Here is a 25902-nt window from a genome sequence, read left to right as displayed (position 1 = left end):
TTCATGCATTAAGAATCTGCAGATAAATGAACCACTAGGTGGCAGTGATCACAGTGTGCTGAAGTGGGATTTACTCAAAGAGGTAACTACCATTAGGGGTAAAGGGAAGGGTTATTGCTTCCATAAAGGCGACTACGATGGACTGAGACAGTATTTAAATTCTATACAGTGGGACCAACTGATGATGTTACCAACAGCAAATTCAAAATGGGAAGCATTCAAAGAACTTATCTTGGAAGCTACTAGGCTTTACATACCAACTAAGAAATATTGTTCAAGGTTTAGGCCAAAATGGATGTCAGATGAACTAATGAGGCATATGGCAGAGAAGAAAAATGCATGGGATACTTACAAATTAACACATGACACAGAAGCCTATGACAGATACAAGTTGATATGCAACCAAGTTACAAAGGAGGTTAGGCAGGCGAAGGCAGATTACGAGAAATCCTTGGCAAGGGATACAAAGAAAAACAACAAAGAGTTCTTTACTTATGTAAACTCTAGAAGGAAGGGGATGAATCAGATTGGTCCACTTGATATTGATGGGTCAACTGTTGATGATCCTGCTCAGGTAGCTAACAAACTAAATGAATATTTTGCATCGACATTCACACATGAGGAGTTATTCAGTGAGGGGAATGCCAGAGGTGTATTCAACTCTAGCAGTAAGCTACAGAATCTTGAAATAACTGGGAGTAAAGTGGAGGAGAAACTGTTGAAGATAAACACAAGAAAGGCACCCGGGGTGGATGGGATCTATCCAGTTATATTAAAGGAGGCAGCAATATTAGGGGTAAAGGGAAGGGTTATTGCTTCCATAAAGGCGACTACGATGGACTGAGACAGTATTTAAATTCTATACAGTGGGACCAACTGATGATGTTACCAACAGCAAATTCAAAATGGGAAGCATTCAAAGAACTTATCTTGGAAGCTACTAGGCTTTACATACCAACTAAGAAATATTGTTCAAGGTTTAGGCCAAAATGGATGTCAGATGAACTAATGAGGCATATGGCAGAGAAGAAAAATGCACGGGATACTTACAAATTAACACATGACACAGAAGCCTATGACAGATACAAGTTGATATGCAACCAAGTTACAAAGGAGGTTAGGCAGGCGAAGGCAGATTACGAGAAATCCTTGGCAAGGGATACAAAGAAAAACAACAAAGAGTTCTTTACTTATGTAAACTCTAGAAGGAAGGGGATGAATCAGATTGGTCCACTTGATATTGATGGGTCAACTGTTGATGATCCTGCTCAGGTAGCTAACAAACTAAATGAATATTTTGCATCGACATTCACACATGAGGAGTTATTCAGTGAGGGGAATGCCAGAGGTGTATTCAACTCTAGCAGTAAGCTACAGAATCTTGAAATAACTGGGAGTAAAGTGGAGGAGAAACTGTTGAAGATAAACACAAGAAAGGCACCCGGGGTGGATGGGATCTATCCAGTTATATTAAAGGAGGCAGCAAAGGAAGTAAGCAAACCCTTAGCCATAATTATGAGAGCTTCCTTGGACTCGGGGGAGGTACCCATAGACTGGAGATGTGCAAATGTGACCCCAATTCACAAAGGAGGATCAAAGGCTGACACAAGTAATTATAGACCTGTGAGCTTAACTTCTGTTCCAGGAAAATTAATGGAGGCACTGGTTAAAGAAGCACTGCAGGATCATTTAGACAAGACTTCAGTTATAGCTCGGACACAGCATGGTTTTGTTAAGGGGAAGTCTTGCCTGACCAATTTGATTGGATACTATGATGCAGTCACAAAAGAACTGGATGCAGGGAATAGCTTTGATATTATATACTTGGATCTTAGAAAGGCTTTTGATACTGTTGCACATGGAAGACTGCTCCACAAATTGGAGCAGTGTGACATTGGAGGCAAATTGCTGCTATGGATAAAGGGGTGGTTGAGGGGGAGAAGACAGAGAGTGGTAATCAATGGACACTGCTCATCGTGGACTAATGTTATTAGTGGAGTCCCTCAGGGCTCAGTGTTGGGTCCATTATTGTTTTCTGTATTTATAAATGATATTGATGATGGTATATCAAGCTTAATGTCCAAGTTTGCAGACGATACAAAGGTTGGCAGGGTTCTCAAGGACACTACTGACACTATGCTGCTGCAACAGGATCTGGAAAGATTGAGCAGATGGGCTGAGAGGTGGCAAATGAAGTTTAACATTGACAAGTGTAAAGTACTACACATGGGAAACAGCAACCCCAGAGCAACGTATCAACTCTGTGGTACTACACTGACAGTGGTAGAGAATGAAAGGGACCTGGGGGTGGTTGGGCAGGCAGATATGAAGTTCTCTGAGCAGTGCAGACGGGCTGCATGGAGTATTGTTAATGATATACAGGAATTTTTCTAGCAGGGATAAGGAGGTGATTATTCCCTTGTATAAGGCAATGGTCAGGCCACACCTAGAGTACTGTATACAGGTCTGGAGGCCTCATTTCAAGAAGGATGTAGAGCTGCTGGAACGAGTACAGAGAAGGGCAACAAGATTAGTGAATGGAACAAAGTTGTGCTCTTACGAAGAAAGGCTTAAGTTTTGCAAATTACAGTGTCTGGAGACTAGGCACCAGCGAGGTGATCTGATAGAGGTGTATAAAGCCTTGAATGGTTTGAGCATGCTCAATGCTGATGGGATTCTTCCTCTAGCTCAGAATAATCATCTGAGAGGGCATAAATTCAAATTGAGGAAAGACAGATGTAGGATAGACGTGCGGAAATTTGCCTTTAGCCAGCGGGTGGTTGGTTGGTGGAACAGACTTCCATCCCTTGTAGTGGAAGTTGATAGCCTAAATAAGTTTAAGGCTCAGCTGGACAGGTATTTTGAACGAACAGAGGGGTGAAGTGGAAGTGGGTTTTTTATTTTTTATTTATTTTTTTTTTTGGCTGATGCTGCATAAGCTTGCTTTCTTGTATCAAATGCCCCTACTAATGCTAATGCTAATGTATGCTTCCAGTCATATGAAAGTGCAAGAAATTGGGTACCTGCTTCCCTTATGGTTCATGGGTTCACCAAACACTTTGTGCCTGCTGTTAAAAATTATTGCAAGGTGAATAGGCAGGAATTTAAGACTTTTGTACTTCTCAATAATACTTCTGGACATTCCCACTATCTGAGCAATCTAAATCCCAACATGAAAGTTGTTTTTACTTCCAAACATAACCACCATTCTGCAGTTCATGGATCAGAGTTATTGCCACCTTCAAACCTGAAGAGGACATTCATGAAGGCAAGTGCATAAACTGATTGAAAAAAATGCACCAACCTTATTGGATGTTGGAGAAAATCTGAAGTGCTGTGCACAGTGAAAATTGTCATATGAGCATGAGTCAGCATCAAGGAGAGTAATATGAATGAACAATGTTTGAGGGGTGATAATTTAATTCGTAGACTGGCGTGTGTGGTATGGTTGTTTATTGGCGCATTAGCTGCTATGGCTATAGTGTGCCTTCGCACACTGGTGTCATATTTTATTTACCTCATGAACTTTTCATAACTGCCACTAGAGGCAATCTCACTGATTGCCCAGTGAGCAGACTGTGCGCATGCCAGTACTTGCTAAGCTAGCATTGCGTGAAGAGAGTTTTTTAGCGACGTGTCATTGACGATCATTTTGAAGTAAATATCGTGTCCGACATACAGACTGAACAGTGACAAGTGATTTGTTATTGTGTCAGACAGGGCTTAAATGAATCAGAAACAGTTCAAGAGATGAATGAAGAATATGGTAATGAGCGTCTTGGTAGGACAGCCATATTCCGGTGTGAAGTGGTTTCTCCATCAAGATGATGCCAGGTCCCATACGGCTAATATTGTGCAGGCAGTGATCACTACCACAGGTGCCGAGGTTTTGCCATCCCTCCCGACTTATTCACCAAACTTAGCCCTGTGTGATATCTATCCCTGTTTCTACGTCTGAAGAAAACTCTGAAAGGCAGTGTTTCAAGTCCAAAACTACAATGTTTGTAGAGCATCGAAAGCAATGGAAGCATGTCAGTCTTTTGAAAAATGGCTTGCAAGAAGCAAATAATGAGTGGGTATGACGGTAGCAAAAATAGTGTAAAGTTCAAAGGAGAGTATTTCGAGAAGGAGAAATCACAGAAGATTCAGACGATGACAATTAAGATAAGATCTTGCACCAGTCCACGAATTAAATGATCACCCCTCGTAAAAGTGCATCTGGCTTTTGATCAATTCCAAAACATTGAATCAAACTTAGGATGTGAAAGAACTGCTCAATTCTCATGTTGAAAAATTGGGGAATGATGAACTTATAGAACTGAAAAAACAGAAATCATTGCAGAGCCTTTAATGATAGAAAGTCCCACGAGCACTGTTATGACTAAGGGAATACTATCAATTGCTACCTACAAATATCATGAGAGGAAAGGGGGGGGGGCAAGTAAATAACCGTAAACCAATGAAGAAAATACAAATTCTGACTTTCTGTAAGATTTATGAACGTAACCCCCACTCCCATCCACCTTAACAACAGTGCCAAACCAATCGTCTGGGCCCCTCCACGACTTTTAATCCTCCACAGTGGCAGATCTACCTTACTCTTCTCTCCCCTATCTAGCAGTTTCTCCTGAACCCTTAGGGTAGTGGTTCTCAAAGTTGGTGCTGCGGCACCCACTTACATCGTGGCCATCGCTGCAAAAGGTCGTTGATTTTCATGCAACTGTGTAAATTAGAAGTTGTCATGAAATAATTGCTGACCATATCACAGTGTTTATGTACATACACCTACATATATGGAACAGCCGAGCCCGAGTCGTCCATCCATCGCATACACTGTATTTGAAACAGCACAGCACCGCTGTGAATGCTCACACTCGCTTAGCGAATCTTAGCCCTTAGCTTGCATTATTCCTCCTTTGGCATATCAGTTTGCCTAGTTGTGCATATAGTCAAGCACGTTTTGCACGTTAAAGTTTTAGTTAATATTTCTATTTCAAATACTTTAAGACAGTGGCCATGGAAAACCTGATTATTAAAAGAGAAAAAAAAAATCAAGATAATAACGAACATCTGAATCAAGAAATAGTGGCATACAACAAAGATACTTCACAGAGCATCAGAAAAACTGAAGCACAAGTTTAACTATAAAAAGAAAAGAAAAAAAAAAAAAAAAAAAAAATCGTACGTATCAAGACAGCTACTTAGAAATGGGGTTTACATGGTGTGGTGGTAGTTTTGCACCTAATCCTATGTGTATTGCTGTGGAGTAATATTAGCAAATGACGCTATGAATCCAAGCAAATTATTGCGACATTTCATTACAAAACATAACCTTTCTAATCAGACACCAGATTACTTCAAAACATTATTAAAATCACAAGAAAAACAAAGTGTTTTTCTTATGAGTTCTGATGATACGATTCGCAGATTGCGATATGTCAGATAATATTGAAAAAAATTGTTTCTTCTAAATTAAAGAATCTTCCATATTTGCATTAAAAGCAGACGAATCTACAGATATTGGATGTAAAGCCCAACTACTGGCATTCGTTCCTATTATTGAAAATGATAAAATAATAGAACAATTTTTAGGTTGCAAAGAATTAAAACAAACAAAGACAGGTAAAGATGTTTTTAACGTTTTGAATGAATATTTAAAATCTATAGATGAATCATGGGAATCATGTGACCCAACCAATGATGGTGCACCATCATTGGTTGGGTCGTTAAAGGGTTTTCTATTACTAGCCAAAAAGAAAATAAGAATATCATATCTACTCATTGTTTTTTACATTGACAAGCTTTAATTGCAAAAACACTAGAAGAGGAATTACTAACTGTCCTGCCTGAATGAAATAATTAAGATGGTTAATTATATTAAGAGCAGGCCTCTCAAATCATGGTTGTTTGCAAAACTGTGTGAAGAATTTGGATCTGCACATTTGAACCTTCTTCATTCGAGTATCAAGTCGTGTTCATGAATTAAAATTAAAACTACATACTTTTTTTGAACAAGAAAACAAGCATGAATTTTGTCAATTGTTGAAAAATGATTTTTAGTGTACAAAATTTGCTTATATAACAGATATATTTCAAAAATAGAATAATGTAAATTCCAGTATGCAAGGAAGAAATGAAAATTTATTAAAATCTGATAAAATTGCCATTTTTAAAGAGGATAAAATTTTGAAAAATTAAAGTTAACGAAGCCAACATGGAAATGGTTTCGAAGATAGCTGCAACAAAAAATAAAAATATAAAGAAGTTAATTTCTGAACACTTAACATCACTAGAAGAACAGATTTGTTATTATTTTCCTGATATATCTATCGACAGTTTTGATTGGATACAAAATCCGTTTGTTGAATTGACATCTAATCAAATGGAGTTAAGCCTGATGGAACTCATATTCGGGTGACATTCAAGTCAAGTGAACTTTGCTGAAATTCAAGCCAATTTCGGCGAAGTCCGGACAGTCTGTGACAGCCAAATCCTCTTCTTTCACCTTCACGATGGTGGGACTGTTAGTAATCCTGGGTATAACCTCCATGCACAAACACACTATGGGCGACCACCCAGGTGTGAACCAACGTAAGCAGCAGGGGTCGAGGTGTGATGCCCACACAACACGGAGGAATGTCGCCCCTGTGTTACCAAACAATACTAGGTGGTAGATGACTCTCATCAACCAGTGCAATACCACCACTTTGCTTATTGGAGGCTCGAAATGGTGGAACCCACGTTAAGTCTCCAGAGCTAAGTTCTAATCAACCCTTCCACATCTCTTCCATCATGCAGTATGACTGATGACTTTTCAGGTTATGATGAACATCATGGCGAGATCCAATCTTCCTTACATTTCGAGGGTACAGCTTTAAAATGATGTTCGCAGGCCGGCCGCTAGTTAGTACACCGGACTGAACCTATTGGTAACTCTTTAGGAGGCTTCTGGATCAGCTAGTGTATAATCTTGCTACCTTAACCCTGCCAGATAGTGACTGGAGGGAGTCCAAGTAGTGTGTAAGCGGGGGGGGGGGGGCATTGCCGAGGTCACGTTATGTCAAGGATCTGGTTATGTTCTTACCATGTGTATGCCATATCCAAAAATCTCATTACTTCATACAGCATGTCCCCCCACTTTTTCTTACTATTGAATACACCATGAATTGTCAAACTAATAGAGTAAGCTTATCTGCGAAAAGATCTAAACCTCCCAAACACTTCCTAGTTCATTTCACCAATATACGTGGTCTCAATTCTAATCTCAACGACGTCCATTTCCACTTGCAGTCTGCCAAACCCCATGTACGTTTTCTTACAAAATCTCAGTTGTCGGTTGATTCAACTACTGATCTTCTCAATTGCCCAAATTATTCGCTGTATGATTCCTTTTGCCTCAAAGGTGGTCCATCATCATCAGCCATTTTCAATCCACTGCAGGATGAAGGCCCCTCCAGCAATTTTCCAGTTCCTTCTGTTTTGAGCACTGGCCATCCATTTACTGCCCATAAACTCATGAATTTCATCTATCCATCTCCGCCTTTTTCTTCCAGGTTTTCTTCTAGCTCCTCTTGGATACCATTCTGTTATTTTCTTAGTCCATCTGTCATCATGTCTTCGAGCTATGTGTCCTGCCCAAGACCATTTTAGTTCTTTGGTTTTGATAAGAATGTCCTTTACTTGAGTTTGCTGCCTAATCCATGTGTTTCTCTTCTTATCTAACAGTCTGATTCCCAATATGATTCGTTCCATTCTTCGCTGTGTAGTTCTCAGCTTCTCTTCCATTCTTTTGGTGAGTGCCCAAGTTTCACTTCCATAAGTCATGGTGGGGAGTATACACTGGTTCATTATTTTACGTTTCAGACAAACTGGGATATTGCTCTTCAGTATGTGACTATATTTCCTGAATGCTATCCATCAAAAATTTATTCTCTTGACTTCCAGCCATTTATCATTATTACAGCTAATAACTTGTCCCAGATAAGTATATGACTCCACCTTTTCAATTACTGCTCCTTCAATCATTATTTCCCTTTCTGTGGCATACTTGTTCATCATTACTTTTGTTTTAGCCATATTCATCTTTAGTCCAAATTCTTTACTAACTCGGCATAACTGATTAAGATTTTCCTCTAATTCTTTGGGATTGTGGCTTATGACCACAATGTCATCTGCAAATCATAAATGGTTTAGGTACTCTCCATTCATATTGACTCCTTTCTGCGACCAGTCTAATCTTCTGAAAGCTTCCTCAAGGGCAGCAGTAAACAGCTTCGGAGATATTGGTCGCCCTGTCGAACTCCTTTCTCAATTTTAAATTTCCTACTGTCTTTGTCTAGTCTAATAAAGGAGGTAGCACTCTCATATATTTTCTTCAAAATCATAATATATGGGGTATCAATGCCTTGTCTTTCCAGTGCCCGAAACATTGCCTTATGCTGTATGGAGTCAAATGCCTTTTCATAATCCACAAATGCCAGGCATAATGGTGTTTTATATTTATTTGCTTTCTCCATTAGCTGTGATATTAAGTGAAGGTGATCCATAGTTGAGAATCCTGTCCTAAAGCCAGCTTGCTCTTTCGGTTGATTCTCACCAAGTATTCTTTCTAATCTGTTAGTAATGACCCTTGTGAACAACTTGTAGATGTGGGATAACAAGCTAATTGGTCTATAATTTCCAATTTATCTCCTTTTTATTCTAATTTTTTTGTATATTTTGCAATTTTAATATATGTTGCATGTACACACACACACACACATTTCAGAAACAAATTAATTTTTCTTATATTAGTATAAAGACTTTCTTGTTTAACAAATAGTATTAGGGAACCAATGAATTGATTATAGTGGCAATTTGCCATATAAGATACAGCTAACTTTGTGACATATTTTCACCCTATTAAATAGAGACCTTTAATTTTTAATAGAGAAATCATGGCAAAAAAATTACCTTTGAAAACTCTACAAGTTACTCCTGAAAGTGACATGGTGGAAGGGCGAGGAAAAAAAAGGGATGATCAAAATGCTCCTTATATCCACTAACAGGTTAAATAAACACAATAGTATAGAAATTTTCAGTTGCAATTAAATTCTTTCCTATCACTAGGTTCTCAGTTTAACAGATTAGTACTTGCATAAAAGGTAACAGGCACACTGGGGAAGGGAGTAATAATTATAATCCACTACAGAGAAATTAAGTTGTTTTTTTTAATAGCAAAACCATGAAAAAAAAATCCAAAAAAACACAAACTTTTCTTGTAAGCTACTATAAGTTATATAGTAGCTTACAAGAAAATCAGTGAATATGATGATTTGGGAGCACAAAAGAACTAAAAAGTAGAAGTTGAAATAACTCTCCACACAATAATGTCATTTTAAATGACTGAAGTTTTAAATAAGAACTATACAAAACATTTTTCAACATACCCATTGGTGGCATGTGTCCCATTGAACCTAAGCCTAAAGGAGGTACAGGACCCATATGATGAGGACCTGGCATGCCAGGAGGAAATGGCATTCCATGTACGGGGGGCATCATACCAGGCATAGGTCCAATCATACCTGGACCACCAGGCATTGGAGGCATAGGCCCAGTAGCACCCAAAAGTCCTGGACCACCCATATCCGGTTTTCGTGATGGCTCATCACTATCACTATCTTGGCCTATATATAAAAAAGAGACAGGGAAGAAACTTTTACAAAAAGACTGTAAAATGTTTTATACAATAAAATAAGCATAGCATTTGAATACCTAAAAAGTATGTTACCAATAGTAGTTTTTTGAAATACAGTGCAATCCTTGATATGACGTAGGTGTTAGCAGACAATTATAATATCCACATTATAAGCATGGCACATTATAGCTGGAAATAAAATTTAACCATTTTCTTTCCTGATTTTTTAATACGAATACACAATCACTAAAAGACATCCTAATATCAAGAATTGTTATATAAACAAATTTCGTTTTTCGAGTGTTCCCTTCCTCCCTTTAGTTTTACTAATTCATTTTTAGTGGATTAAATTGACTCATATGACTTAAAAATTATTAAACAGCAAATGTTTCATATATTTAAAAAATTAAATTTCAAAATTGTCAATTTTTTTATATTGATCCCACACTTTCAAATGAGACCAGTTTATAGGGAATGCAATTTACATAAAATAAATAAATTAGAATTTATTTATTTGCATAAATTAGAAATAAGGAACAACTTGAGTCACATAATCATAGGCCACACAATCTAACAGCTGCTGTGGCTGAGTGGTCATACACCAGGGAATGGGATAAAAAAAAATTGTTTTTTTCCTAATGAAAATCAGCATGTAGGAAATTATTTTCCTTAGAAATTAGTTTGATACATTGGGTTCTGGATCCTATAGTTCTATGGACCCTTCTACCAAGGACATATTACTTTGGTTTATAAACAACACAAGCAAATTTCCCAGTACTGTAGTATAATTACAGAGAATAGTGTGGTCAGTAGCATCAAATTATACAAACTGTTCATCACTTCACACACACTTTTGCATTCCGCCTTTAGTAGTTTTTGCCACTGTAAATGTGATTTCATCTTTGAAAAGTGTCACATGTTGTTTACAAAAATTTATAACTGAATACATCGCAACTGGCTTTTTTGATTGATTTTTGATTTGGTAGTTGTTGGCGCATCGGCTTCTGTGGCCATATTGCACCTCCCAAGGTTTTTTTGCAGTACTTTGATCCAAGCCCGAGGCGGGAATCGAACCCGCGACCTTTGGGTTGCCGGGCAGGTACTTTACCCACTCGGCTAGCCCGGTCGGCCCGCAACTGGCAAATAAGATGGGTTCCCCCTTCTCAGAGAAAAGTGTTTGGTTCTGTGATTGTTCCACGTGCAATTACTATTTCACTGATGCATTTTTATTGCATCTCTGATTGAAACACTACTGAAACAAACAAGGCACTGAAACAACATGAACACCCACAGTAATTACTCTCAGATAGCTAAATGCTGTTTATAAAAATTTATTTCTCTAACTGAAAGAATATATTGCAGAAGAGAATACAACAGCTTAGTGGTCCACACTTGAAAACCACACCTGAACTTTGGCTCCAATGGTTCCAATCTGTCAGGTATGGAGTTTGCTTCTGCTAGTATCTATTGCAAAATTCGTGTTCTACCATAAACTGCATTTTTTCCATGTCCCTCTTGAGGGAAGTAATGACACCCATGTTATATATCATACAGGGATATTGAATATACAGAATATCCACAAACTTCCTTTACAAAACTAAAACATTATTATGTGAATAGCATTAGCATAATCATATGGTGCAAGGAAGCCACATGTTTTTGCTGCAATGGAAAAAAAAACAAAAAAACAAGTAGATAAGAAAACACGAATTATGCAGTCCCCTCCCCTCATGTAAGTAATCATTCAGTTGAATTGCTTCAAACTTTCAACCTCAACTACTGCAGATATAAATTGTTCCAGTTAAACAAGAAAACTTCTTACAATCTAGCCTCATCCCCTGTAATTTGAATTTATGGCCCCTCATTTTGGAATTCTTTATAACAGTGGAAATTCCATCTTCATTCATTTTACTAACCCCTCTCAGGGCCTTATAAACCTCACTCAGATCCCCTCTAAGGTGTCTGGTTGCCAAGCTCTGTAACCCACATAATCTAAGTCTTTCCTCATAAGGTCAACCATTTGCCGATCTCAGGAAGCAAGATGCCTGTCTTTGGAGTCTTTCAAGAAGCTTTGTTCAAGTATGGGGGCCTGGTCCCCATACTTGACAAAGTATTCCAAATGAGGTCTTAGAATTGTTTTATACAGTTGGATTATGACCTCCCTATCTATACAAGATACTGTTGGATAAATCATCAATAGGACACCATGGGCTTTCTTAGCTGCCTGTTTACAAAGCTCAGAAAACTTTGTGTCTCTCCATATCGTAACCCCCAGATCCCTCCCTTTCTCTACATTTTTTAATTCAACTCCATCACATGTATAATTTATTTTGGAATTGCTGTTTCCCAAGTGTAAGACCTTGCATTTTGCTTCATGGGTACGTGATACAAATTTGAAGCCACTTCCAAGTGATAGAGATTATCTTCAAATTTTTGTTCACCAATAGAAAAATGTGTGCAGCACTGTAGTAGATAGCAACATAATTGCAAAACCATAATCAAAACAAAATTTACCAACAAAATGTCATCCATTTGGCTTTGTCATCATTCAATGGCTCTATGAACCATAATTTGTATAGTTTGATCCTCAGATGGTGACGTAATATGTTACACACTGTTGACCTTGATATATTTTTTAAATTTATTTATCATCAGTTTATTGCTCTGCTCAAGAGCGACATCCTGGATAGCAGTAAGCTAGGGGGATAATAATAACATTCAAAGGTTAAGGCAGGGACACATGGAACAACATGTGTGCTTAACCTGAAAGGAACAGTATGTACAGAGTTTTTTTATTTACATACTTGAAAATTGTGGAATACCGAAGTACCCCAAATTAGCAAAAGTGCTGAACAATAACATGAAGTATATGTATGAAAAATATACTGCATTTCTTTGGTTGAGGCAGTCCATATTTTCCATCTGGTGGTGTTCTTTAAGCTTACAACTGGCATGTCATGGATTTCCCAGTGCTTGGCATAAAACTTCCTCAAAACAATTCCACTGCAATCTCACTGACTTTTTATTTGGCCACCACCATGGCTGGGATGATTATACAGGCATCCTTTACGAATTTTCCTGTATCACAACAGAACCATGGGTCTACTGTGTGGCTTCTTCTTAAACTGTGTTCAAAATTTATGCATAACAGCAGCACACATCAGTTAATCAAAGTACACACTGCACCTTCTTGGGGTTGGTAAACTCCTCCATGATTACAATCTTGCAATTATGCTGCCATTTACTACGCCATGCATGTTTTCTGGTTGGCAAAAAAAAAAAAAAAAAAAACTTGAACATATCTATCAACTAGAATTGGTTTCAGATTTGTAAAGGAGATTTGTGAATGTAGAGAATTCTCATGATCTACTGGTCAAAATTATCTGTGCATTTTTTTTTTTTTTTTTTTTTTAAATTCTGAAACGCCTCTCAATTCAGCAATTTCACTGCCATGCTAAGTGATGTGCAACAGTAGAACTGCATTTGACTGCCCAAATAACTAAAAATATTCCTTATCAGCAGTGGTGAACAAATTAATAATATACTGTGCCATATGCTCCATGACTACTGTAATCTTCACCTGTCTTCATTACAAATGCCACCAACAAAAATGCATGTCTGTCAATTACCCTTGAAAGTGTCTGCATTCAAATTAGTGTCCATTTTAGAGAGGTCATCTAAAATGTAATTTCTAATACCTGACTGGAACTCAAGCCTAAGTATTCACAACAAGGTGTTCCTTTTAGACAGGTGTATGTTAAGGGAGGTTTTGCTATAGTTAGTGATAAAACCAAATTCCTAGGTGTGATACTAGATATCAAACCAACTTTCAACTGTAGTTTTATATAAAATTTGAAAATTACAATAGCCTAAAATAGAATAATTTGAATTCTACAATCTTAAAAAAAAAAAAAAAAAAAAAAAAAAATCCACCCTGTTCCAATTCAACAGAAAAATCTAATAATTCATGTATTTAACACAAAAATACTCACATCTTCCTCCAGCACCTTGTTTCTGCCTCTCATGTTCTCTTAAATCTTCTTCAGGAATCCCTTCCATACCATAAATTTCAATGTCTATATTGTTTCTATTTGGTAAAGCATTAGGAACTTTGTCCAAAGTTTCTTTATGAACCTATTAAAAAAAAATATTTTTTGAACTGAGTCTCTTTTACTTTCTGGTTCAACACTGATGATTTTGATGCCAAATGCATGTTGTACATTCACAAACACCAAAGCACATTAATAGAAACAGATTAACAGTATTTAGCAATATAGTAGCATCTCATTAATGCTAAGTTTAAGGACTTAAATTTTCAGATTTTTTTTTAATAACAAGGTCTGCCAGAAATGTCTAAACTTGACATCACCAAAGTCACTTTTGGTGACAGATGATTATTAAATTCAAGTGAGTGTGGTCTCAATTTAACATTATAAACAGCATCCATGAGATTCTACTTTGGCTGCAGACTCTTTCCTCCTATGTTGTGGATTAAGTAGATTATGTAGAATGTGGAATAAGTGTATAGCTTGAATGTATTCAAGGAAGACCTAGACAAAACTATTGGAGATGAATAGGTGAAAAGGGATTTTTTTTGCTTATACCAAATAAACTTGCTTTCTTGCATCATTTTCCACTACTAAAGTATCTCATCAAGCAGGCTTTATTTGCTCTGGAGATTATAAATAAAGCCTTGATCCACTTGCTGCAAAAAACTGGTGGTACTGAGAGGAATTTTCTTCAGCTTAATGGATGGGTAAATTTTGAAGGCATGTTAGAAATATGTTAGTCAATCATAGTATTTTATTTTAGAGAACAATGAAACAAAACATTTTTATGCTTTGACAGGAGTGTTAAACCCTAGTGTGCTAGGTGACCCACAAAAAATTCTGTCAGAGTGATAATTTTTGTATTTCTCAAACAATGTGATTATTTGTTATTTGTTTTCAGAATAAAGAATTCTGTCATAAAAATTAATATGACAGTTGGAGTAGCACCTTAGGGACTGATGCAACAGCTGGTGTACCTGCCCACTGAACGAACAATTATTTCTCATAAAAATAACTTTATTGCACGAATATGCTTTGCAATGAAGACAGGCAATTCATCAATGTCTTTCTTGCCTTGTGTGCACTCTGTTTCCTGCTTTTATCTGATTGTCTGAAGATATGTCCTTGATGTTCATACATATGAACTATTTCATCTAGGCTACAAAATTTTTGAACTACTTAAAACTATCACTAACAAACTATTGAATAAATGCTACAGCAGCAATGCACTGCTATGTGTCCCTGATTCTCTGACAAAAAGGAAAGAGGAATTCAACAAGCATGATCTCACTGAGATTATGCTTGTAGAGTTTATTGACGATACAGCAATTATTTCACCTGTTATCCCAGTGAACATAAAGTTGAGTCTCGGGATAAGTGCTACTACCTAAGAACAATCACCGACAACAACTATAGTGTTAATTCTTTTCTTCTTTCCCCCATTACAGTAAAAAAGTTCCCAGAGTAATTTGTCAACACATGCACAGATTTCATTTGAAATAACTCTGTATTTATCTTACTGTGTGAAGCCCCCTAAAGTGTTGGCCTTAATAGTTACCGTATAATATGAAACCTGCAGGCTATGACATAAAAGTTAACCCATGCTATGAACAATTTATTATCTTTTCCGTGAAAATAAATTTATCTATTGTGTTTAGTGGAGAAAGCTAAAGAAAATAAAACAATGTGTGCATTTCACTCTTCACTCTTTGAAACACAAAACCACCAAGAACTTAAAATTTGCTGCCTCTCTCCCTGCTGTGATTGAATGTCAGCTGCCAATACAAAATTCAGAACTTCGTTTAAAGGAGGTACTCAGAATTTCAGTTTAACTGGCCAAAAAAATTCTGCACTTTAAATTGGTATGTTGGCACTGGGGATTTGGCTCAATCTCCACACATCAAACAGAGGGTGAAGTTCTAAACTGTTTTAGGGTTTCAGGTAAAAATCTCCTGCCAGACATTTATAATACAACAATTATAAAATTCCAAAATTTTAATTTTTTTTTTTTAAATTGTGATTGTAATTTCAAAAAAAAAATAGTTATCACAATATGTAAATTGTAGTTTTTTGAAGCATGTCATTTTGATAAGCTTCATAATTTAGTAACAAATACTGATGGAATAAGTCACTTTCCACGCTTTCATAACAACCATACACACACACACCAACTATTTTTCAGTTGATTAAAAGCACATAATGTCTTCCACCTCCGTTACATCAAACTCCATTCATTTGTCCTTCCCTGACATGCTACCACAACGCAGGTAACATATTATTGTCCAAGACTCTAGACTTCAGCATAGTGATGGGAATAACCAATTATCAGCAAATTAGGTTACAAAACAACCAACCACAGAGACAAACACTAAGCCAGAATGTGCTAGTCCCACAGGAGGTAATGTTGGTGACTATTGTCAGGAAAACAAGAAATATATTGTGCAAAAATAGATGGAAGGATATGTGTCTGCCGGGGCAAAAGTTGATGATGTAGAGGAGATAATCTTTTAAGGGAACAAAAGGAAATCTAAGGAAAAAAGGAAATCTCAGCATTGCCCTGTCCTTATAACAAGGACAGGGAATGCTGTGAACAAGAAAATGCTAAGAAAAAGTCACAGGTTAGGGTTAAATTTGAAAGTGTCTGCAATTATGCCCAGGTATGGTATAAGGAAGTACATAATGAGAGTCTTGTCAATTAATTCAGCCCTGGAAAGATTGTGCAAGGCTCATGGATAGAATTTTCCCCAGCATGATCTGTACTTGTTAACAGGAGAGGGTGCTTCTACAGGAACAGGATACACTTAAATAGTTTATTTTTGAATGCAGTTTATTTTAGTTTATTTTTGCATTTAGATAAGTATTTGGAATTCTAGAGGTTAATATTCAGATAGCTTTTGCTACTGATATTTTGGCGGAAATTTTGTAACTTTCATTAAAATTAATTTCACTAGTTATTAAAAGTTTGGCCACCAGTATAATTTCTGTAATACACGGTTAATTCCGTACTATACTGTCAAGTTTAAAATTGTAAAGTATTTGGAAAGCTACAGTTTAATATTCAGATAGCCTTTGTTATCGACATTTTGGCAGGAATTTCATCACATTCATTTGGTAGCATAAATTTAACTTCTTTAGTGATTTAAGTTTTGTCAACAGTTTAATTTCTGCAATATTTTGTTAACATAAATTCCGGAATATATTGTAAATTTAAATTTTGTAATCTTTCCAAAGTTCAAATTTTACTTAAATTATGGTTTGATTGTGATTAAATTAATCACACTAGAAAATGCCTGCAGGCATTTTCTGGTGTGAGTCGCAACTTCTTTGTTTATACAGCTTGTGGTATGTATTCTAAGGCAGATATAGTAGACAGACCTGGCAATTCTTTTCTTTCCAACTGATGTAAGGAATGTACTGATCTCAAATTACAATTTGGTGCATTACGAGAAGAATTTGAGACAATGAAGAAACTACTGCTTGTCCTAGAAACAAATGTAACTGGGAGCTCGTCAGGAACCCAAGTATCTCCTGACCTACCAAGTGATGCATCCCGATTCCAGTCCCAGAAAAGAATAGTCAAGTGCAGACTACTCTGGTTGAAGGTGATCTTGTTTTTATTAGGAGACTATCTTCAGGGAAATAGGTAACATTTCTTGTAATAAAGAGAGGTGGTCCAGAACCAGAGTTTGCTTGCCATGAGCAACAAATGAAGATGTTACCAACAGATTGTCAGATTTTAAGGGAGGTAAAGAGAGAATTATTATTCATGTGGGGACTAACAAAATTAAACATACACAAATTGACCATCTATTTGATTATGCTGAAAAAATGCTGTGAATTAGGTCAGAATGTGTATGTGTCTGCAATTCTGCACAGGCACGGCAGGAGGGATTACATGCTGCAAGTCTTGTGGATTAACTTGAGACTAAGGAAATCTGCAAGACTACGTGGGAAATTTTTATCAGTGTCTCCTACATTAATAGGCAGAAGGAATCTATTTTGTAGGAAGTGTATTCATTTGAACAAATGTGGTGCAACGATTGTTACCAGTATCATTGAGGATATCCTAGGGGTTCAGGGAAACTGCTAGTTGGAGGGGGGAGGTTAATTTAGATCCACATTTATCTGATGATATGGATAAAAAAGCAATGCTGGCATTCACCTCACAAATTCATGTATGCTGCCACAACAGATGATGTCGCTAAGATGCTCTGAGGGTAGCAATTTTTCAAATGAGGGGAAAGAATGCATTTTTTTTTTTTTTATGGAAATTCCAAACACAACAGGTATTAGAACCTATAGTACTTAGTACCGTGCTTGAGGTGGAGGTTGAGAAGATGAAAGAAGACATTTCTTGACATTAGACTTTACCTTCTCTAGACAGTAATTTTCAGGAAATACGTATGACGGAAGGTTGTTCCAGAAAACGGCAGTTGAATGAATAAACGAGGAAGATGAAAAGTTGGTTCTGTGAGTTTGAACTTGGACAGTAAATGGATGCTGGCTGATGGCGGCACATGTTCGGACTGTTTTGAAAGAGAGAGCGGGAATTACAGAAGCCAATTCAGAAGAACAGTGCCCATGGAAGTATCTGTAGAAAAGGCATGCAGCAGAAACAGTACGTCCATGCAACAGAGAGTGAAAAGACTGTTAGAGAGGAGTCATTAATTAACATAACTGCCCTCGTCTGAATGGAATCTAGAAGCCTGAGAGAGGTTTTGGGGGCACCGCTCCAGATGTGGATACAATATTCCATGGTAGGGCGGATTTGCGATTTGTACAGAGTGAACAGCTGTTTCGAAGATTTGTTATTTGGTTTTTTTATAGGAGCATTTGCAACTAAGGCCATATTGCTCCAGGGATATGTAGTGGTCATTCCCTGACCTTTCCACATCCTCCGTATTTGGTGGTCATGGCCTCGAACCCTGGTCTAATCAAGAAGCGCACTGCTGCTCCTGCCCACCTGGCTACAGAACCGGCCTGTTTCGAAGAAAAGTAACGACGAGAGTGAAAGAGAAAACCCACTTTTTTATATGCAGAGGAAGCAATATTTGTAATGTGCTTGTGCCAAGAGAGATTAGAAGTCAGGGTAATCTCCAAAAGAGATATATCATTTTGCCTAGAAATTGGAGTGTCACTAAAGATAAGAATAGGAGCAGAAGAATCCTTTTTGCGAGATATAAGACAAGACTGAGTTTTAGGAGGACTGAAATCAACTAAGTTGTCTTTGCCCCACTGGAGAATTACACGGAGGTCAGCATTTAAGGAATTGGTGGAGGATATTCAAGAAGTTGAAGCTGATTGAGCAGAGCAAGGTTTTTGAAAATAGAATGCAATGTGCTATCATTGGCAAAACTATGGATAGGATTTCCAGTCAATGGAAGAAGGCCATTAATATACAAGAGGAAAAGAGTGGGGGAAAGAACTGAACCCTGGGAGACACCAGCATTTGTGGAGACGTTAGAAGACAGAGCTATCTACCATCACCCTCAGTGAGCGATGAGAGAGAAAACTAAATAGCCAATTACAAAAAACAGTTGGCAAACCATAAGATGGAAGCTTGTTTAGATGACCTTTATGCCAGACACGATCAAAAGCCTTTGAGATGTCTAGAGCAACTGCTTCTGTTTCACCAAAACTTTTCCATTGAATTTATCCATAAATGGGTAACATATGCCAGAATATTACCAGTGAATCGACACTGATGGAATCCATACTGGCGATCATTGACCAGACGGAAGGTTTCTAGGTAGTTTAAGAGTTGGCGGTTAATTATTTCTCCATTACTATAGAAAGAGTAGAAGTAATTGCAATGGGATGATAAATGGATGGGAGGGACGTCATCCTTTCTAGGAACTGGCTGGATATGAGCAAATTTCCAAGCAGAAGGAAAAACACCTTTGGAATAAGAAAGTGAAAAAAGGCGGCAAAGAACAGGAGCACAGGTTTTGAGAATAAGTGGAGAAATACCATCAGGATCTGGAGCTTTCTTAGCATCGAGATTCATCAAAATCCTTCTGACATCCTTTTGACAGAAGACAACAAGAGGCATTGAATGGAGCGTGTTGGGAATGGTGGGAGGTGTTTTACCAAGATCATTAATACATGAGTTGGAAGAAAAATGGGATGCTAGCAGGTCAGCTTTATCCTTGGCTGAAGTGACAACAGAATCATCTGGTTTTGACAGAGGTGGGAGCAGAGATGGGCAAAATTTGCAGCCAATAGCTTTGGCAAGAGACCAGAATGCTTGGCTACCATTAGGGCAAGAAGAAAGTTTTCTACTCTTAGTCTGTTCAAAATCTAGTTTGGACTGCTTAATGACTGCTTTAGTATTAGTATTAGTAACAGCCACATGGTGCAAGAAAGCCTATGGCTTATGCTGCACCAGCCAAAAAAAAAAAAATAAAATAAAATAAATAATAATAATAATAATAATCCGAACAAAACAATGATAAAAACAAAAAATAAATAAATAAATAAAATAAATAACTAAATAATAATAATTAATAAATAAAAAATAAATAAAATAAAAAGGAAATTAAACCTATCATCCTATGCGCTTCCCTTACCCGAAAGTACTATCCAGATGACCTTTGAATTTCCCCAAACTGTCGGCCTCTACCACCCATGAAGGCAACTTATTCCAGTAATTTAATTTATAACTCGCTGGCTAAAATAAAACTTCCTGCAGTCCAATCTAAACATTTCCCCCCCGTAACTTGAATTTATGTCCCCTAGTTCTAGCATCATTTATAATCTTGAACATTTTGTCCTCATTCATTTTACTGATGCCTCTTAGAACCTCAAACACCTCAATCAAATCTCCTCTAAGGTGTCTAGTTTCCAAACTCTGCAACCCACATATTCGAAGTCTTTCTTCATAAGGACGCCCTTTTGCTGATCTCACCAGGCGAGTTACCCTTCTTTGCACCCTTTCAAGAAGCTCGATGTCTTTCTTTAGGTGCGGTCTCCATACTTGAACACAGTATTCCAAGTGTGGTCTAACATAAGCCTTATATAATGGGATTATCACGTCCCTATCTCTACTTGCAAAAATTTGATAGATCATCGATAGGACACCATGGGCCTTCCTTGCAACCTGTTTACAATACTCAAGAGAATTTCATGTCTGACCATATCGTAACACCCAAGTCCCTTTCCTCCAGTACTGGTTTAGTTGAACTCCACCAAGTGAATAAGTTTTTTGGGATTACTGTTTCCCAGGTGTAATACCTTACACTTTGTTGGATTAAAGCACAGCTGCCATTTTTCTAACCATTCCTGAAGTCTATCTAGGTCTCTCTGAAGAAGCTCAGCTTGACAGTGATCATTAACTACTCTACCAATTTTAATATCATCTGCAAATTTAGACATCATGCCCTCTATCCCTTCATCAATGTCGTTTATGAAAATTAAAAACAACAGTGGTCCTAATACTGATCCTTGGGGAACCCCACTTCTTACATCAACCCAATCTGAGGAATAGCCATTTATCACAACCCTCTGCCTCCTGCCCTGAAGCCATCCTTCTATCCATCTAAGGATTTTCCCAGTGATTCCAACCTGTTCCAGCTTATAAAGCAACCGCTCATGTGGGACTGAGTCAAAAGCTTTGCTGAAGTTGAAATTATTCCCTAAATCCAGCTCGTGAGTGACCCTTTCGAAATAGCGAACCAGATTTGTTAAACATGATTTTCCCTTTACAAAACCATGCTGAGTATCCTTGAGAATTTCAATTCGATCCAAATGATACTGAATTCCACCCTTGATCATTGCCTCCATGATTTTCCCTACTACTGAAGTCAGAATGACAGGTCGATAATTTCCAACTTCACTTTTAGAGCCACCCTTATGTATGGGAGATACATTTGCACTTTTCCAATCCAAGAGAATCTCCCCAGAGTCTAGTGATGCTTGCATAATTAGCCTCAATGGTTCAATGCACTCGCTTGCCGCCTCTCTTAAGATTATAGGGTATATTCCATCAACTCCAGGAGCCTTACTGGTCTGTAGGCTCGTAAGTTTTTTCATTAAATTTTTTCATTTACAATTGTTGTGAGCTTTGGTGTAGGCAGAAAATGAAACTGAAGAATTGTAAACAAGCCAATCACGATATGCAACATTCTTCTCTTGAACAGCCTTAGCACATTTATTGGAAAACCAAGGTTTAGATAAAGGACGAGATTTTAAAGTGGAGTGGGGAATAAAGGATTCCATTCCTACAAGAATAGTTTCACTGACACGATTAGAGCAAATGTTGACATCAGAAGTTTTGAAACAGTAGTTCGACCAAGGAAAAGAAGAAAAGAAATCTCGCAGGTCATGTCATTTTGCATTCTTGTAATGCCAAACAATACGAGGTTGGAAATAAGCCATGAGATAAAGGCTCCATTGGAGAAGAGACAATTACCAAGTTGTGATCTGAGATGCCTAAAGGACCACTCATTTTCACCATGTACTTAGAAGGGTTGTTTGTGAGAAAAAGATCAAGCGTGTTGGCTGTATGGTTAGGATTTTTTTTTTTTTTTTTTTATTGGTAGTTGTTGGCGCATAGGCTTCTGTGGCCATAACGCACCTCCCAAAGTTTGGCAGTACTTTGATCCAAGCCCGAGGTGGGAATCGAACTCGTGACCTTTGGGTTGCCAGGCAGGCACTTTACCCACCTGGCTTGCCCGGTCGGCCATGGTTAGGATTGTCCAGTATTCTTGTAGGTAAATGAACAATCTGTGCAAGGTCATTAGTAATTGCAAAAGCCTCAGCATCTCGACCAGCCAGGTAGGTGTGACTAGAAAACGGAAGCCAGCTGGAATTGTGAACCGAACATTAAAATCACCAAAGTAAATTACTTGATTGTTAGGAAAGTTGGACTGGAGAAAGTCAAGTTGCAAAGAGAGGAAGTCAAAGAGCTCCAATTGATTAGTGGAGTTGGGAGAACGGTAGAGACAGCGGATGAATTTGACACAATGAGGTAGAGAGATTTTAAGCCAGAGATCGAAGAGAGGAGATTCCAAATTACCAATTCTCTGACAGGGAATATCGGAACGGACATATGCACAAGTACCACCTTGTGCAGGCGAAAGGAATCATACAACAAATAATTTGGGCAACAGAGATGAACAGTATTTGAATCAATCGATAACTGAAATTCTGTCAGAAAAAGTACATGGAGTTTGGTAGACTGCAAGTGGAAATGGCCATCGTTGGGATTAGAATTGAGACCACGTGTATTTGTGAAATGAACTAGGAAGTGTTTGGGAGGTTTAGATCTTTTTGCAGGTAAGCTTACTCTATTAGTTTGTCAATTCGTGGTATATTCAATAGTAAGAAAAAGCGGGAGGGACATGCTGTATGAAGTAATGAAATTTTTGGATATGGCATACACATGGTAAGAATATACCCAAATCCTTGACATAACATGGCCTCGACAATGCCCCTCCACATACACACTACTTGGACTCCCTCCAGTCACTATCTGGCAGAGTAGAGGAAGCAAGATTACACACTAGCTGATCCAGATGCCTCCTAAAGAGTTACCAATAGATTCGTTCCGGTGTACTAACTACCGGACAGCCTGCGAACACCGTTTTAAGCTTGGGATACAAACCTACATAACTTCAAGGGTTGCGTCAGGGTAGTAAACTATAGAAGATTACTTTGTCGACAGTAATGTCAGGAGTGTTGTCAATACAGGTCCTTGAGGTTGTCACAGACATTCTCTCAGATAGGCCAGACAAGCTGTACTTGCTACCCGGGAGTCTAAAACGATGATGGAACTGATATTCGGGTGACACTCAAGTCAAGTGGACCCAATTTCGGCAAAGTCCAGACAATCTGTGACAAAAAAATCCTCTGCTTGCACCTTCACGATGGTGGGACTGTTAGTAATCCTGGGTATAACCTCCATGCACAAGCACACGGTGGGTGTCCACCCAGGTGTGAACCAATGTAAGCAGGGGTCGAGGTGTGGCACCCACACCACATGGAAGAATGTCACCCCTCAGTGTTACCAGGCAGTACTAGATGGTAGCTGACTGTCATCAACCGGTGTAATACCACCACTTTGCTTATTGGAGGCTTGAAGTGGTGGAACCCATGTTTAGTCTCCAGAGTTAAGTTCCGGTCAACCCTACCCCATCTCTTCCATCATGCAGTTATGATTGATGACTTTTGAGGTTATGATGAACATCGTGGCAAGATCCAATCTTTCTTACATTACAGCTCAAAAACTGTGTTCACAGCCCGACCACTAGTTAGTACACCAAACCGAACCTATTCGTAACTCTCTAGGAGGCTTCCGGATCAGCTAGTATATAATCTTGGTACCTCTACTTTGTCAGATAGTGACTGGAGGGAGTCCGAGTAGAGTGTATGCGGGGGTATTTACAAGGCCACATTATGTCAGGGATCTGGGTATATTCTTACCATGTGTACGGAATATCCAAAAATTTCATTACTTCATACAGCATGTCCCATCCACTTTTTCTTACCATTGAATACACCATGAATTGTCAAACTAATAGAGCAAACTTATCTGCAAAAAGATCTAAATCACCCAAACACTTCCTAATTCATTTCACAAATATATGTGGTCTCAATTCTAATCTCAATGATGTCCATTTCCATTTGCAGTCTGCCAAACCACATGTACTTTTTCTTACAAAATCTCAGTTATCAGTTGATTCAACTACTGCTCATCTCAGTTGCCCAAATTATTCCCTGTATGATTCCTTTCGCCTCAAAGGTGGTACTTGTGCATATGTAAGTTCCAATTTTCCCTATCAGAGACTTTTAATTTGGAATCGCCTCTTTTCGATCTTCTCTGGCTTAAAATCTCTCTACCTCATTGTATCAAATTCATCTGTTGTTTCCACCGTTCTCCTAACTCCATTAATCATTTGGAGTTCTAAGACTTCTTCTCTTTGCAACTTGCCTTTCTCCAGTCCAACTTTCCTAGCAGTGAGGTAATTTTCCTTGGTGATTTTAATGTTCACAACTCCAGCCAGCTTTTGTTTTCTAGTCACACCGACCCAGCTGGTCAAGATGCTGAGGCTTTTGCAATTACTAATGACCTTGCACAGATTGTTCATTTACCTACAAGAATATCGGACAATCCTAACCGTACAGCCAACATGATTGATCTTTTTCTCACAAACTCCCCTTCAAAGTACACGGTCGAAGTGAGCGGTCCTTTAGGCACCTCAGATCACAACTTGGTGATTTGTCTCTTCTCCAATGGAGCCTTTATCTCATGGCTATTCCCAACCTTGTATTGTTTGTCATTACAAGAATGCAAAATGGGATGACCTGCAAGATTTCTTTCCTTCTTTTCCTTGGTCGGACTACTGTTTCAAAATTTCTGAAGTCAACGTTTGCTCTAATCATGTCAGTGAAATTATTCTTGTAGGAATGGAATCCTTTATTCCACACTCCACTTTAAAATCTTGTCCTTTATCTAAACCTTGGTATACCAATAAATGTGCTAAGTCTGTTCAAGAGAAGAACGTTGCATATCGTAATTGGCTTGTTTCCAATTCTTCGGTTTCATTTTCTGCCTAAAACAAAACTCGCAACAATTGTAAAGCAGTTATTAATCAGTCCAAACTAGATTTTGAACAGGCTAAGAGTAGAAAACTTGCTTCTTGCCCTAATGGTAGCCGACCATTCTGGTCTCTTCCCAAAGCTATTGGCCACAACCTTTTCCCATCTCTGCTCCTACCTCTGTCAAAACCAGATGGTTCTTTTGTCACTTCGGCCAAGGATAAAACTGACCTGCTAGCATCCCATTTTTCTTCCAACTCATGTATTAATGATCTTGGTAAAACACCTCCCACCATTCCTAGCATGCTCCATTCAATTCCTCCTGTGGTCTTCCGTCAAAAGGATGTCAGATGGATTCTGACAAATCTTGATGCTAAGAAAGCTCCAGGTCCTGATGGTATTTCTCCACTTGTTATGAAAACCTGTGGTTCTGAACTTACTCCTGTTCTTTGCTGCCTTTTTTCACTTTCTTATTACAAAGGTGTTTTTCCTTTTGCTTGGAAATCTGGTCATATCCAGCCAGTTCCTAAAAAGAGTGACAAATCCCGCCCATCGAATTATCATCCCATTGCAATTACTTCTACTCTTTCTAAAATAATGGAGAAATCAATTAACTGCCGACTCTTAAACTGTCTAGAA

General features: G+C 38.1%; 1 protein-coding gene across 2 annotated transcripts in view; it reads right to left on the bottom strand.

The window, feature by feature from the left end:
• BuGZ (Bub3 interacting GLEBS and Zinc finger domain protein) overlaps positions 1–25902 on the bottom strand; it is a 169381-nt gene that overhangs the window by 104085 nt on the left and 39394 nt on the right. For both annotated transcript variants that reach the window (XM_090372578.1, XM_090372579.1), the window contains exons 3-4: positions 13669–13810; positions 9429–9665 (exon numbers count right to left, since the gene is read on the bottom strand). In XM_090372578.1, coding sequence (XP_090228704.1) covers positions 9429–9665; positions 13669–13810 — 379 coding nt within the window. The remainder of the gene's footprint in view (positions 1–9428; positions 9666–13668; positions 13811–25902) is intronic.

Source organism: Mastigoproctus giganteus, chromosome 4 (genome assembly GCF_048544385.1).
Source record: "Mastigoproctus giganteus isolate SK-2022 chromosome 4, ASM4854438v1, whole genome shotgun sequence".
Lineage (NCBI taxonomy): Eukaryota > Metazoa > Arthropoda > Arachnida > Uropygi > Thelyphonidae > Mastigoproctus > Mastigoproctus giganteus.
The sequence above is the reverse complement of the archived record's forward strand: the minus strand, read 5'-3'. Positions and strand labels throughout refer to the sequence as shown.